The sequence below is a fragment of the Macrobrachium rosenbergii genome, chromosome 32 (genome assembly GCF_040412425.1).
Source record: "Macrobrachium rosenbergii isolate ZJJX-2024 chromosome 32, ASM4041242v1, whole genome shotgun sequence".
In the NCBI taxonomy this organism is placed as follows: Eukaryota; Metazoa; Arthropoda; class Malacostraca; order Decapoda; family Palaemonidae; genus Macrobrachium; species Macrobrachium rosenbergii.
Window position 1 is genome coordinate 13,337,267 of NC_089772.1, and position 14,829 is coordinate 13,352,095.

Consider the following 14,829-nt stretch of genomic DNA (forward strand, 5'->3'; position numbering starts at 1 on the left):
GAAAGGCATTTAGCCCACGGGAAAAACCCTCAAACCACACCCAAAAATTATTTAAAGCCTCCGAAAAACCTGAAAGGCATTCATACTATAGGAAAAAGACTTCAAGTACACAAAGATCCTACCAAGTCCCTCAGAACACTGCAAATGCATTGAAATCTTAAAAATAGCCTTCATAAACACACACTAACCCTCCAACATCCTCTAAAACACCTGAAATGTATTTAAACCATAGAAAAAAAAATCTTGAAAAAACACCCAAAAATCCCTCCAAAGTTCCTGAGAAGCCTGAAATGCATTTAAACCCTAAGAAAAAACTTCCAAAGAAAACCCCAAAACCCTTCCAAGTCCCTGACGATCCCTGAAATGCATTCAAACCATAAGAAAATGCATCCAGACACACCTAGATATCTTTCCCAATCCCCCGGGAAACCTGAAATGCATTCAAATCACAAGGGAAATGCCTTTCAAACACACCCATAAATCCTTCCAAGACCCCTGAGACAACTGAATTGCTACAAATCATAAGAAAAAGTTACCTGAGACACCTTAACAGCATTCGAACCATAGGAAAATCCCTCCAAACAATTAAAAGTCCTCCCAACTATACGAGACAACTCAAATGCATTTAAAACCATAATAAAAACCCTTTCAAACAAACCCAAAACTCCTTCCATGTACCCCATAACAAATGGAATGCATTCAAACACAACCAAAAGTCCTTCCCAATCCTCGAGGCACTGAGATCCATAAGTTACAAATTGGGCATGACAAGGCTGATACGTGCCCAATTTTCCATGTAAACTTTATCACTGAAGTTCATCATGAGTACAACCCAGTCATTGTTGTCTGCAGCAATGGTACTGATGTCAATGTACTACTGGGTTACCATGCCAGATACACCAGTGCAAAAATTTGGATGGATGCTGGGTTAACCCAAAGAACACAAGACGAATGAAAACTATTACAGATTTGGCCACTAAGCTCACCAGCACTGTCTGGATGCGATTACACGCTTCATGCAAGAGAAAAGTCAAGTGGAAACCTTTTGAAATCATGAAGGGCAATGACAGGTTTATCGCAGCGGCTAGCAAACTTGGAGATTCAGGTTTGACAGACAGACGTTTCTGCAACAACTGAAGAATATGTGTGCGCTGCATATGAAGTTTGTAGCTAAATCAAGGTCAATGACGACAGGCTTTATCTTTTTAGGGTGCTGTACGCTCCCAGAAAAGCAAAAGCTCCTCTGGGAAAAATCAAGGCTTCAGATCCGTGCTTTCTGCCACCGTGCAACCGAGTACTTAAGCAAAAAATTCCCAAGAACAAACTTTGTAGCATACATATGGAAAAATACAAGAAATTCCAAACCTGTGACATTTGGACTCATCAATTAATTGGAAAGTTGGAGAGACTGGCAGTAGTCTGGTACACAGGACCAAATGTTCCTGCCAACATTGCTTTGGAAGAAACCTTTTTTTTTTTGACAAATCAGAGGATGAAAATGAAGATTAGAAGTGCAGTTCTTCCGATGAACAGGAGCAGATTGATTGTAAATGATTTTGCATGATGTTTGAGTGATACAAGTTAACGCTGGTTTCCACTAAGTAGAATTTTGTCAAAATATGTGTATATCACTGATACTAGAGAAGCATGGAAGTCCACTTACTGCAAGGTGTAAAAATTACATTGCCAGATTTAAGTTGTCAAAATATAAGGGCATTTTAGGGGCATTAGTCACACTCCTTGTATCATTGCCATGGGCACCAAATTTTTCCAAAAACTGCATAGTTGTCCCAGTTTTGTAGTACGCGAGGTTTAAAAGGTATTTGGCACCACCTCAGGTGTAAAATGACGAGAAATGTCTCTGTATTCAAGTGAAACAAAACTGATATCAAAGATATCTGTTTGACCATAGAAATATTTTGGTGTATAGATATCCATTTTAAACTTAAAAATGGAAGGAATACAACACTTTTCTTTTACCGCAACCCATTATTTTGGAAAAACTTGGGAAGTTGTATTTTGATCTAAAAGGGTTCATACAATCCAGACCGACCACTTTCAAAATGTAAGTGTTCCTGTTTTGAACATCCCATGGTATACCCTTTCAAGACCCCTGAGACAACTGAAATGCATTCAGACCACGAAACAAGTGAAAAATGGGCCGAAGTTTCTTCGGCGCAATCGAGTTTTCTGCACAGCGCATAACCAAGGCCATCGAAAATAAATCTGTCTTAAGGTGGTCTCGGTATAATGCTGTATGAGCCGCGGCCCATGAAACTTTCAGCCGGCCGTGGTGGCCTGTTATTGCGTTGCCAGAAGCACGATTATGGCTAACTTTAACCTTAAATAAAATCTAAACTACTGAGGCTAGAGGGCTGCAATTTGGTATGTTTGATGATTGGAGGGTGGATGATCAACATACCAATCTGCAGACCTCTAGCCTCAGTAGTTTTTAAGATCTAAGGGCGGAGAGAAAAAGTGCGGACGGACAGACAAAGCCGGCACAATAGAGCTTTCTTTTTCAGAAAACTAAAAGCTGAGCTAGTTGATGTATGTGTTATCTCACCGTTCCATTGTTACTTTTCCTTAAAGGGAAAACTGAAGCAGCAAAAATGAAAAAGAGGAAAAGGTCTTCCGGAGGAACAAATGACAAAGGATTACAAAGAAAATTTCTTATATATTTTATTGATAGTATAAAATGGGAAGAAATTGACAAAACATAAAAAAATATTCAGTTAACATACAGCCAAACAACTTTAATTCAACTACAGGTTATTAATGAGGTACTTTACAATGGCTATGAATTATCCGAGTTCCGGTACAGCTGAAACTCAATATCAACTTCCGTCCCCATTTCCCGATGGAGTTAAAAGATGAGGCATCGGCTAATTGCAGTATAGAAGTAATTGTATCAAACAACGCCACTGTGTTTTCTGAGGAAATCGTTTCAACTCGAACTAGTCAGAGCAAATTTACAAACCATTACAGGCAACATCAGATATGAATACCTTTACTGTTTGTTACATTCATCTCACTGTTACATTCATCTTAAAATTATATAATTGACAAACCTTTGATATAAATGGGTTATGACAATTTTGGAAAACTTTATCTTATGACATAGATCAAACAACTAAAGGCAACGCAAGGCGTTTCTGATCCACAAATCAAGAATATTTTATGTCCTACAAGATCCAAGTGCCTGGTAAGGCAAAAATTAACTGATAAAGTACTGGAGTAGGAACGAGTTTCGATTTTCCATTTTAAGATGACTGACATGATTTTTAAGCATTGTTTTTTCTGTGTGTGATTTGAAGATATCAGCTGAGCAGAACATCGGTTTACATGTGCCATTGTTGGAATGGCAAATATATAGCTAAAACTAATATTTCCTTAATTTGGTTTTGGACGTGTATTTTTTTTTCACTCGTGGAAAAATAGATAATTACCACTAGTTTATTAGCTTCCTTAAAAATTTAAGAACATAACGACAAAACAAAAAATCCTTTATCTGGAATCATAACTCAAACATAAAAAAAAGTTAGTAGAGGTAAAAATTTCTCAGAGATTTCAAGAACTACGAAGGATGTTCAGTCTTGACTAGCAAGACGGAACATGAGTTTTACAACTAAACAATGGCAAAACTTAACATAAATCTTATTCACTCTGTAACATCAGTAAAGAAACAGGCATACCAAAAGGAGACGTCAGTACAGCTCTCACAAGCACAGTAAGTCGTGTGACTACAGAATAGCTTCAACAAATTAAAGGAAAAAAAAAAAAAAACAGATACCTTTAGGGCAACAGGTCAATGCTGCATAGCTATCAAACATTTTTGTACAAGGATGATGAGTTTTTTGTGGTGATTCTCACCACAAGCCGTTTGTCAACCGTTGTACTACCTGGCGTGTCGCTTCTTGACAGCAGATGCGGAAACCAACAGAGAACGAGATAGTGCATTGCACCTGGCAGTAACAAGGACACATTTGTAGTACAGGTAAAGAAGAGAGAGAGAGAGAGAGAGAGAGAGAGAGAGAGAGAGAGAGAGAGAGAGAGAGAGAGAGAGAGAGATGGGAATTCATCAGTGAACGTGAAATGTCTGGAAAGAGAGGTTGTGGCTTGTGATAATAATGAGACGCTGAAATAGGGCCTTCAAGGCGCGTGATCTCCTCTATTATGAGGCGTACGACGAGGTTCCTACGTGGCCCTTGACATCATGCCCAATATCGGGACCACCCAGAAGGACTTCCGGACCGTGATGGACGTCAGGGACGTGGACTTCAGGGACGGGGACGATGCTATGAGCTTTCGGGGGTCCGTATGCAGGAGCTGGCGGAGCGTACGACTGAATCGGCGGGCTGTAGGAAGCTACTGGTGGGGGAGGGGCGTAGGCGGGTGCTGGAGGTGGAGCGTAGGCAGGGGGTGGGGCGTGGTATGTTGGCACTGGCACTGGGACTTGGATGATGGGCCTTGAGCGATACCCACCGCCACCGCCTCCCTTGCCCTTGCCCTTACCGCCACCGCCGAAGAAGCCACCGCCCTTGCCCTTACCTAATCCTCCTCCTCCCCCCCCTTTGCCCTTACCTCCCGAATAACCACCACCTCCTCCGCTAGTATGGATCACTGGGACGTGGGCGGTTGCGTAAGAGGTTGCTGGCGCGCCGTAGGACGAGGCCACTGCCGGAGCTCCGTAGGATGCGGCAGGCGCTTGAGGGTAGCCGACGGCAGGGAATTCGATGTATTCTTCGTAGTCATAATCGTCGTAGCTGACTGTAATGCAAGAAGAAAAATAATAGGAAGTTAGATTTTGAATTGTAATAAAGAAGTATATGCTTGGGCATTTGTACGTGAAACAACTATGGTTGTGTTGTAATTAATTTGGCATTTAAACCTAAATCTGATCTTTTGCACAGATCCAAATTCCAAGCATAAAACCTAAATTCATATGTTACTGATGATCATTGGAGCAACTGAGCAAAATCAGTAGCATAATTAACTTTCCAAGGTCGAAAAAGACCACAGTGAAATGACAAACCTTTGAAATTTTATAGGGTAAAATTATGATTTTGTATGAGGAAGCAGTTCGGAATGTCATGTCAGCTTTGAGACTGAAACCCGAACTAAAGCTTTGCAAGAAATTTGAACAACAGTTGCACTTTCCAGCATCACTCCCACCCACTCGCTCACACTCACAAGAAGAGGAACAAACTCTGACGAGCAACATAAAAATGTGCTTACACAATCCCTTGAGAGTACTCTTCGCCTTCTCTTCCCAGCTTTTCAATTCCTGCTGAGCCTTCTGCCACGACTTCTGCAGCTTTTTACCGAAGGACTCTTCTTCTTCCTCGTGGATGATTGCTGGAACGTGGACGGTTTGGTAAGATGGGGCAGGAGCGTACGAGGCTGGGGGTGCCCCGTAAGAATCAATCGGAGGAGCCCCGTAGGAAGATGCGGGGGCGCCGTAGGATGTAGGGGGAGGGGCGACGTAAGGCTGCACTGGGGCAGCATAGGAATAAGCTGGGGCATACACAGCCTCGTCTTCGTAAGTGTTGATGTCCCAGTAATCGCTCACTGTAACAGAGAAGGAACGGGAGTGAGAAAACAACGGAAAACAAACTGATACTCCATTCACAAATTACTCAGGGATTCTGCTTAGTGCTGAAGTTTTCATAACGACTGAGAACATTTCTGTCACTTATATTCTGTCCTTTCTTTAACCGTCAGAAAGTATAGTAACTTCTTGGACAGGCTTCTATCTTTTTGAATGAACAATTCATTATTCTAAATGACATTAGCTGAAACAAGGAAATATGATTAAGGCTAATGGAAAGGAAATACCAGTGGGTCAACAAACTCTATAAGGTTTTGGAATGATATGAACGATATGTTCTGCGCAATATAACCAATACTCTTAGCAAACTGGCAGCATAAATATAAGAATTCTGCTGATTATTTTAGGGCTATAACTCACTATGCACAAGATGCAAACGAAGTTTTTCGTGGAAAAACAGAAATCTATACTGGTCCAGCAACTAGGCAGAAGCTCAACCTAACGGAATACCACTCAAAGCCATGACCCGGTGGGCACAATCGTTAGAACTTTCGTACACTGCATGATAATACGTTTCGTTTTTGTTGTTTATCTGTAAGAGAACGCAATTTTCAACTTCCTCCCCAACCTCAGCCACTTCTCCCTCTCTCGTCTAACCACGGCAGTCTCATGGCTTGTGCAGTTGACAGGAGCATCTATGCCGTCAACTGCGAAAACTGGGTTACTTCAGAATTTCAAGTGCCGAGGTCACAAGGCCACCCACGACCGTGAGACTTAGGACAGTCCTGGACAGACTCACAGCATTTCAGTCTCTGGTCTGGAATTCTTTGCCTGAAGGTACGCCTCGACACACCCGGCTCACTTTTAATTATTCATTTTAGGCTGGTTACTTACTCATGTTTCATTACACAAACATTTTACTTCGAGGCGGCAGCTAGTCAGGTAAAAATCCCCCATTTGGTTCATAAGTATGAATATACTTTTTAATGATGTTAAAAATAATATGAAAGAAGAAGAAGATATTTTATAAAGAAAAATGTGGTAGAATGAACATCTATCTAATGCACTAATTTTAGTTTAAATGTCAATAAAAGGGAGATAAAATGGCGCCACATCCTGAACCCGACAATTACCTACTTTTTCATCTCTTTTAAAAATTCTTTCTCGCTGCACCGCAAAGGTTTCGGACCTGTTTCATCATACCTCTGTAATTCGAGGTCACCTATTACGGAATGCTTTCTAACACTGCAGCAAATTAGTTTCCATATTCCACGAAACATAAATCATTATTTTTATGAGCTAGAGTTTTGTAAAGGCTAAATCATGATTCAGTCATGAAGAAATGGTCACCCTTTCTAGCCCTATCCACTGGGTATTCAAGAATGCATTTTTGCATTTTTCATCTTATGCACTGAGTTTTGAATGATTTCACTGTATATGACAGTAAGAGAAAGTTCTTTTGACAGGTGTTTCACAGTTCTGGTTGAAAACGGCGTTTCTGTACACATTAAACGCACACAAATACCAGCTCGTATGTATGTATATAGATACATACATACATATATATATATATATATATATATATATATATATATATATATATATATATATATAATATATATATATATATATATTTACATATATAATTACCAGACATTCAAATGTACAACAGTAAAGTCAGCTATGAAAAATACTTAACAGGAGCATTTACGAACACGCTGTTCCTATGGCTATCGCAACTTTCCATTTTATAATTTTATGATTTCCATCACTATGCATGTACTCTACACATGTACGTTTGTGCACATAGCTAAGCGAATGTATTCAGCCACAGAACTGTACATTTTGAATACCCTTATCTAAATGCTTTATATGGCCACAAACCCGAAATAGTACCGACCCACATTGATGAAAATTTCAAGCTTCTTCTCTAACTACATGATGGAACAGTTTCTAACAATCATTTATAAATATACATTGTTTTTTTTAATGTACAAATGGGGGGAAATGACTATATACTGTGTGCGAATTCCATGTCATCATCACCTGTGATGCGTCATTCCAGAACAAAGTATTAGCGATTGAGAATACCTTTTTTCTTAGTCTTTTAATATTTGTTGTTGGGACGGCAGCATATTCTTAATATTAAAATAAATGAAATAATACTTCAAGATACAAAATTATGGAAGACCTTGAAATAAGTCTGGCAGATATCTTAAGTATATACGGATGATAACTGGTGGAAAGGAAATTACTGGGAGCTACCAATGTCTGTATGAATTAAGGAGAAAATTACAAAAATAAAAGAAGTTGAAAAATCAGGTTTAGGATAAAAAGAGAGTATGAAATCTGTCGGCAGTGTAAGTGAAGAGTGAATACTGACGAGAGTAACTGATGATGATAGGAGTAAAAAAAAAATTGTGAAGGAAACTTTCTTTCCATGTATAATATCAAATTTAGCTGTCTCAAAATATTCAATATTGGGAGGCAGCTACGTCAAAATTACCTGATTTTTAATACAGACAAAATATGCGTATGGTATCCAGTGACTGATAATAACTGTATTATAATATATGGATAAAAATAAGTTAATCTTGGATTTTTCGAATAGACCTCCACTCAGTGAAAAGTCACACGAGGCGCATGGTAAGAATTTCGGAAACCTTTTCTGAAGCTTTCTTTAACTGTTGTTAGAAAGTGGGAAGAAATTAAGGGGGGGTTGGGAATTTCTTTAAGGAAATATACGAGGACTGCAGTTATCATCAAGGAAATGGAGGAAATAACGAGCTACTCGCGAAACTTACCGAATTTCTTGAACGATTCGTAATACCCTTTGAGTTGCTTGTCCAGACCCTTCAGGTAACCCTTCCCTTTGCCACCGCCGCCTTCGTCGTAATCATCGTCTTGGTAGATGGGCACGTAGGCGGTATGATAGCTCACCTGGGGCTGAGCGTACCCGTAAGAGTGCCCGTAACCTCCACCTCCGTACCCGCCGCCTCCGAACCCGCCGCCTCCGAACCCGCCGCCTCCGTACCCACCGCCTCCGACGATTCCAACGCCACCGCCATGGGAGAGGCCGATGTCGTGGTTGGGGCCTCCGTAGATGGGCTGTTCAGCAAGGTCTTTTCCGAAAGTGTCGTACCCAGGCAGGCCTGTGAAGTGGTGCTTGAGGATGCCAATGGGAGGCTGACTCTGACCCTGGTCAGCAAGTGCCACAGCGCCCAACACCGCCAACACGACGGTGACCTGCAAAGAGAACGGACGAGTAAGAGATGGGACACAGGAATTAACCTAACTTTTAATAAGGATTAATTTTTTGGTGTGATGATAATACTATTAATCAACAAAAGGACACACACATATAAATATATAGTGTGTGTGTGTTTGTTTAAACACTGTGGTCTGTGCATCGTATTTAGAACTGCAATTGCAATATTCATGCAATTCATGATAAAAAAGAGTCCGATTGCTTTCTCCGTTGACGCATATCTGACATTTTTGGGGACTGGTCCACCTTGTCGGCAGTCCCACGGTCATCCGAGAGCGAACTGTCCGAAGGGGGAGTAACTATTTCACTCATTCAAGTTGAATCAACAATTATCCATAAGAATCTATGAGAATCCGTAAGAATCAAATCTATTTGCTGAGAGGCTTTGAATTCCCACTTTTGGTGAAGAATCAGGGCCGATGCTTCTAAAATAGTCAGAAAAAAAAAATTGCGGACATGACATAATTTAGTGAATATTAGAAAGAGTACTGAGAGAGAGAGAGAGAGAGAGAGAGAGAGAGAGAGAGAGAGAGAGAGAGAGAGAGAGAGAGAGAAAGAGAGAGAGAGAGAGAGAGGATACCTTCAGGCACTTTGAGTTCCCAAGTAATCTCTTTTCCTGTGGACATCCAACTTTTCTTACGCGTCAGGTCGAGGGGAGAGAGAGAGAGAGAGAGAGAGAGAGAGAGAGAGAGAGAGAGAGAGAGAGAGAGAGAGAGAGAGAGCAACTGGTTGCTTAGCTGCCACACTGCCACTTTCTTTATGGCCGAAATATCCACTCGGAAATCGCTACACTTTTTTTTTTTTTTTTTATATCCGCTTCAAGAAAATTCAAGTATACTTTACTATGAAGTAGTTCTATAAACTTTCTCGAACACTGACACCGAACGGCTAAGAAGAACGTAAACATGTGCACTAAAAAAAAAAAAAAAAAAAAAAAAACTTGTGCTCCAGCGCCGACGAGAAAGTTACCAAAATGAATATGACAAAAACCTGTGGCCGAGAAAAATGTTGGCGCTGTACGTGAGATGGGTTTGGAGGAAGTAAAAACAAAGATATTGAAGCTGGGGCTCTCTCTCTCTCTCTCTCTCTCTCTCTCTCTCTCTCTCTCTCTCTCTCTCTCTCTCTCTCTCTCCTTTAATACCTCACTAGAACAAAAGGAGGAAGAGGTCGGTTCGGCCGAGTGGATGATTTTCAAAGGGGGACCGGAGGTCGCCTCAGTAGAAGGGGATGGACGGTTCTTAAAACATGTTTTAGCCAGCTGTCAAAGGGAATAATACTGACTGAAAATATGGGTTGGGATGATGAGACAAAACGAGCACCCCAGATGGAAAGAGTCCAAGCAAGCTGGAAAAAATGCACGCCATTGGTCAGGCAAGTTGGTCATGAACTCTGATATTGCTTCAAAGCTTGATTTACATAGACAGTGGCACTGATTCGGTTTGCAGCTCATGATTGGAAAATGATGCTTGAATCCCAGTTGCACGATTTACTACAAAATCTAGGAAATTAGATGATAATAATAATAATAATAATAATAATAATAATAATAATAATAATAATAATAATATATTAGCCAACAGCTCCTTCCATGCAAATGGCATAACCCCTTATAAAAGAGAGAGAGAGAGAGAGAGAGAGAGAGAGAGAGAGAGAGAGAGAGAGAGAGAGAGAGAGGAGTAATGAATTAATATATCAATATTATCAACATCAAACGAAGAGAACTCCAGGGAAGTTCATGAAATGGAGTCGGTTCCTAAACCCCAATTTTCTTGTGATCTGAAATGAGATATGGCCTGAATCCAACTCTTTCCCTCTGTATGAAAAACTGAATTTGGAAAAACACCATTACCAAAAGCCAAAATTGGGTATCTGTGAAATATAACATTATTTAAAATTTTTTTTTCGTTCAACGACATCGAACATGGCTTTTTGACCGACTAGAAAGGTGTGAAGTTAAGAGATGATGCAGTGAAGTGTACTGTACACACACACACACACACACACACACACACACACACACACACACACACACACACACACATATATATATATATATATATATATACATATATAAAGGATGAACAGGAAACATGGATCAAGGTGAGACTTTCAGAAGAGAAAGCGATCACTCAAGAAGCATTGGCCCCCGGCTTGAGAGAAGAATTGTATATTTATACGTGCGCCTGAGTGTATAATGTCATGAATGCTATTTTGCCAAGCAATTAGGCAAGTGGACATGCGAATAATTTGCATAAGCGCGAGCATCCCCATTGACTTCCCCAGTTAATGAAGCAGCTTTTAAACAGCTGCACTAGACCTACATCAAGTCACGCAGCTTCTCAAGAAAACCGGTGAATAGTTTGTTTTTATATTACGATATCAGGTTTCTCAGAACCGAAAGCTTGAACTCACTAGCGTGAATCGCATTGTCAGGGAACTCAGGGGTCCTGCTCGGAAGAATAGTCACCTCTGAATGAAGTTTGGGCATGCCAGAGCCCTGCCCTTATACCAGGTACCCAAGGTCTTACTTTGACCTAGAATAGGAATGTAAGGAAAGGAGGAAGAATTGGGTCACCTCAGATAGACAGAGTAAAAAATCCCAGTCATGTCAATAAAAAGACAATCAGCTGGGTGCTACATGGCAGTGGATCTCATGAAGTTGATAACAGCTAGTAAGAGAGAGAGAGAGAGAGAGAGAGAGAGAGAGAGAGAGAGAGAGAGAGAGAGAGAGAGAGAGAGAGAGAGAGAGATCTGTAGTAAACCGTTTGATCATTTATTTCCCCTCCTACAGCCCTGACCTCTGCAAACCTTTGGCCTTTTAACGATTCAAGAGCAAATGTATTTCAAAGATCTAAAAAGAGACAAAATAAAATCTGCCTTTTGGAGTTCTATGGAGTTAATGTTTATGATTATGGAACGTCACTCATTCTTACTTATGTATATATTTAAGGAACCGGTAAATAATGTCAGCAATCATATCTTTATACTCCATTTAATCTTTTATGGTGATTTGGTTGTTGGCCTGGAAAGCAAGATTGTTCAGTATGCCGATGACGCAACGCTTGTGGGTGTGGAAGCCTCCACTTCCGAGAAACGAAGCAGCCCTCAGCCTCAATCGTGACATGGAACGGATTTGTGAATGGTGTAGTCGGTGGGATATGAGGCTGAACTCTAGTAAAACGAAAATACTACTGATTATAGAGTAGATCTCGTACTGATTCTCCAGCCCATCCTCCCCTTCGAGTGGACGGGACTCTGCTGAACGAGTCTGAAGTTTTAACTATACTATGTGTAGCTTTTGACCCGCAGCTAACCTCAAAGATACGTCTACTGGAAGTCAGCAAATGCCGCATGGAAGTTAGGTATTGTTTGTAAGGTCTAGTGCAACTAGTAGTAGGCCATTTGTCCTTCCTTTACTAGAATATTGTTCTCCGGTGTGGACGTCTGCTTCTGCCAGAGATTCATCTCTTTCAGAGAGAGAGGTTCGTGGTGGTAGGCTTCTGCTTCCTAACATTAGCAGTTATGATTTGGACCATCGACGGATGGTCAATTTTCCCCTAAGTTGCATTGCAGCAGAGATCTTTCACGTTCACAATTGATCCCTTGTCCCACTTTCCTGCCGCGAGCGACCAGATGTGCTGGACAGCAGCAACAATATGCAGTAAAAGTACCTCAGTTCCAGAGGTCCTTTATTTCTCACGCCGTTGGGTTGTGGACGAGGATGTTCGGTACCTGGAACCTCAAAATTTCAAGCGAAGTTGCATTGCGCTACTACCCTCAAGCAATTCTCCTTTTATTTTCATAATAATATACGGTTCATCTTATGATAATAATAATAATAATAATAATAATAATAATAATAATAATAATAATATCAAATATGCAAAATCTTATCAAAAAATTCCCAACGGTAATTGTAAGGGCATCTGTAACATTTATTTTTTGCTTATAACCAAAAAAAAATACGCTTTGGTTCATAATCAAATCGTTATTATCAGTAACTATCTTTCAGAGTCAAGTTGGTCACTTGCCATCAAAAGTTAATAGCGAGTATCTAAAGATCTTAAACAAGGAAGACAGATATTCTCTTTTGAAAAGCAAGTCCTTATGAAAACTGATATTTTCTTCAAGTTACTAATGGATGCACTATTATAAATTTATTTTCTCGTATTATCTGTGGGTGAATATGAATAAATCATAGATCAGCTATTGCATGTTTTTTTTTTAAGGGATTCTGAACTAATCACGGTGAAAGAGAAGAGTAGAATTCTATTCTTGTTAGGTTTCGTGTCGTTTCTAACGACTGAAATTATCCTGAACTGAATCGAATGCAGAATTTAGGCCAAAGGCCAAGCACTGGGACCTATGAGGTCATTCAGCGCTGAAACGGAAATTGACAGTAAAAGTTTGAAAGGTGTAATTGATAATCTGACAGCTCAAGTTCAACCGGAGAATAGAATGCCAGACCTATAGAGTACTGCGTTGGAAAAGGTGCTAGTTAGAAAATGCAGCGTTAAAACCGTAGACTTTTACCAAAATCATATCCTAAAATCTTAAAACACATTTTCACGTGGGATGAAAAACCTCCGAATAAGAGAGAGAGAGAGAGAGAGAGAGAGAGAGAGAGAGAGAGAGAGAGAGAGAGAGAGAGAGAGAGAGTATAATATTATTCATTGAAGCCAGTATAAAATCAGACTTTCACGCACCCACTGATCTCTGGCTTAAATGGGTTACAGTGTTGAACGAACGACAGAACACCTTCTGGGGCCGAAGTTTAAAATCTCTGGCCAACTCGTGGGAAAGTAGGACTTAGCCGAAACCAGTTTGAACGGTTTCCACGAACTACTTGGCCACTGCGTGTGCTTTTTTTACATTTGTTAGACCTCGCACATTTCTGCTTGTCTGTCTGTCTGTCAAAAGAACTTGGGTAACCCACTGACGCTGGCTAGTGAAAATTCGCACCGATCATACTGCCTCATCAGGTGAAAGTTCGGGGGTGGAACTGCAGATGGCGTTTCCGCCTGAGACAAATCTCAGGTTGGCGACACAAGCAATGACAGAACCGCCATCTGTTTTCAGTGTGCGTGTTTGCGTGTGTGTGTTTTTTTTCCCTGACACCAAGAACACCACCTGTGTTACTTCCTTGTCAGGTCAAAGCAAGGTAGCCAGTCCAACCTGGCTTGTCCATATTAAGTTGAATCCTGCGGCGGTGAGGTCGCGACTTGGGAAATGACTGCGCAAAGAGGAACTAGGAAAAAGAATGAACATGGAATAGTGGACGAAGATTCTCAGCGAGAAAAAATTCAGGTATATTCGAGTATAGTCCAATAAAAAACCAAAAAAACTCGAAGCCACATGAGAAAGAACAAGTCAGGAAGAGTGTTAGAAATACCGGTATTGAGAGTAGCAGAACTGGGCAGAAGAACAAAAGCGCAGCAAAAAAAAAAAAAAAATAAAAAATAAATAAATAAATAAAAAAAATAGTCGCTGAGCAACTTTCGCGGGACATGAATTTATACAGCGTTAGTTAACTTACTTAGTGCCAAGGAGGATGTGAAGAATTCAGTCAGAGATACCTGTAGTTTGCTAAGACATGGTTTAACATTATGGAATTACATTACAGTTATTATAAAATTCCAACAATACAGACACACAATCATATACATATAAATTTCCGACTCACATCAGGATCGAACCCAGGTCTTTCAACTGAGAAACCAGACCGCAACCAACCAAACCACACAAGTCGTATCATCAGGATCGAACCCAGGTCTGTCAACTGAAAGACCAGACCGCTACCAACCAAACCACACAAGTCATATCATCAGGATCGAACCCAGGTCTTTCAATTGAAAGACCTGGGCTCGATCCTGACGTGAGTCAGAAGTTTATTTCTGTTCCACACGTGATTGTGTTTATATATATATGTATATATATGATTATTATCACTTTTGTACGTGATTCATTTATCACACATTACCACAGGTGAAAAATAAGAAACGGGGTGTAG

The 14,829-nt window shown here is 40.4% G+C and overlaps 1 protein-coding gene across 1 annotated transcript in view; it reads right to left on the reverse strand.

Annotated features, from left to right (window-relative positions):
• Positions 1-2,665: 2,665 nt before the first annotated feature.
• LOC136855723 (pro-resilin-like) overlaps positions 2,666-14,829 on the reverse strand; it is a 36,014-nt gene continuing 23,850 nt past the window's right edge. The window contains exons 2-4 of the mRNA XM_067133062.1: positions 8,356-8,797; positions 5,239-5,571; positions 2,666-4,770 (exon numbers count right to left, since the gene is read on the reverse strand). Coding sequence (XP_066989163.1) covers positions 4,175-4,770; positions 5,239-5,571; positions 8,356-8,797 — 1,371 coding nt within the window. The 3' untranslated portion in view covers positions 2,666-4,174. The remainder of the gene's footprint in view (positions 4,771-5,238; positions 5,572-8,355; positions 8,798-14,829) is intronic.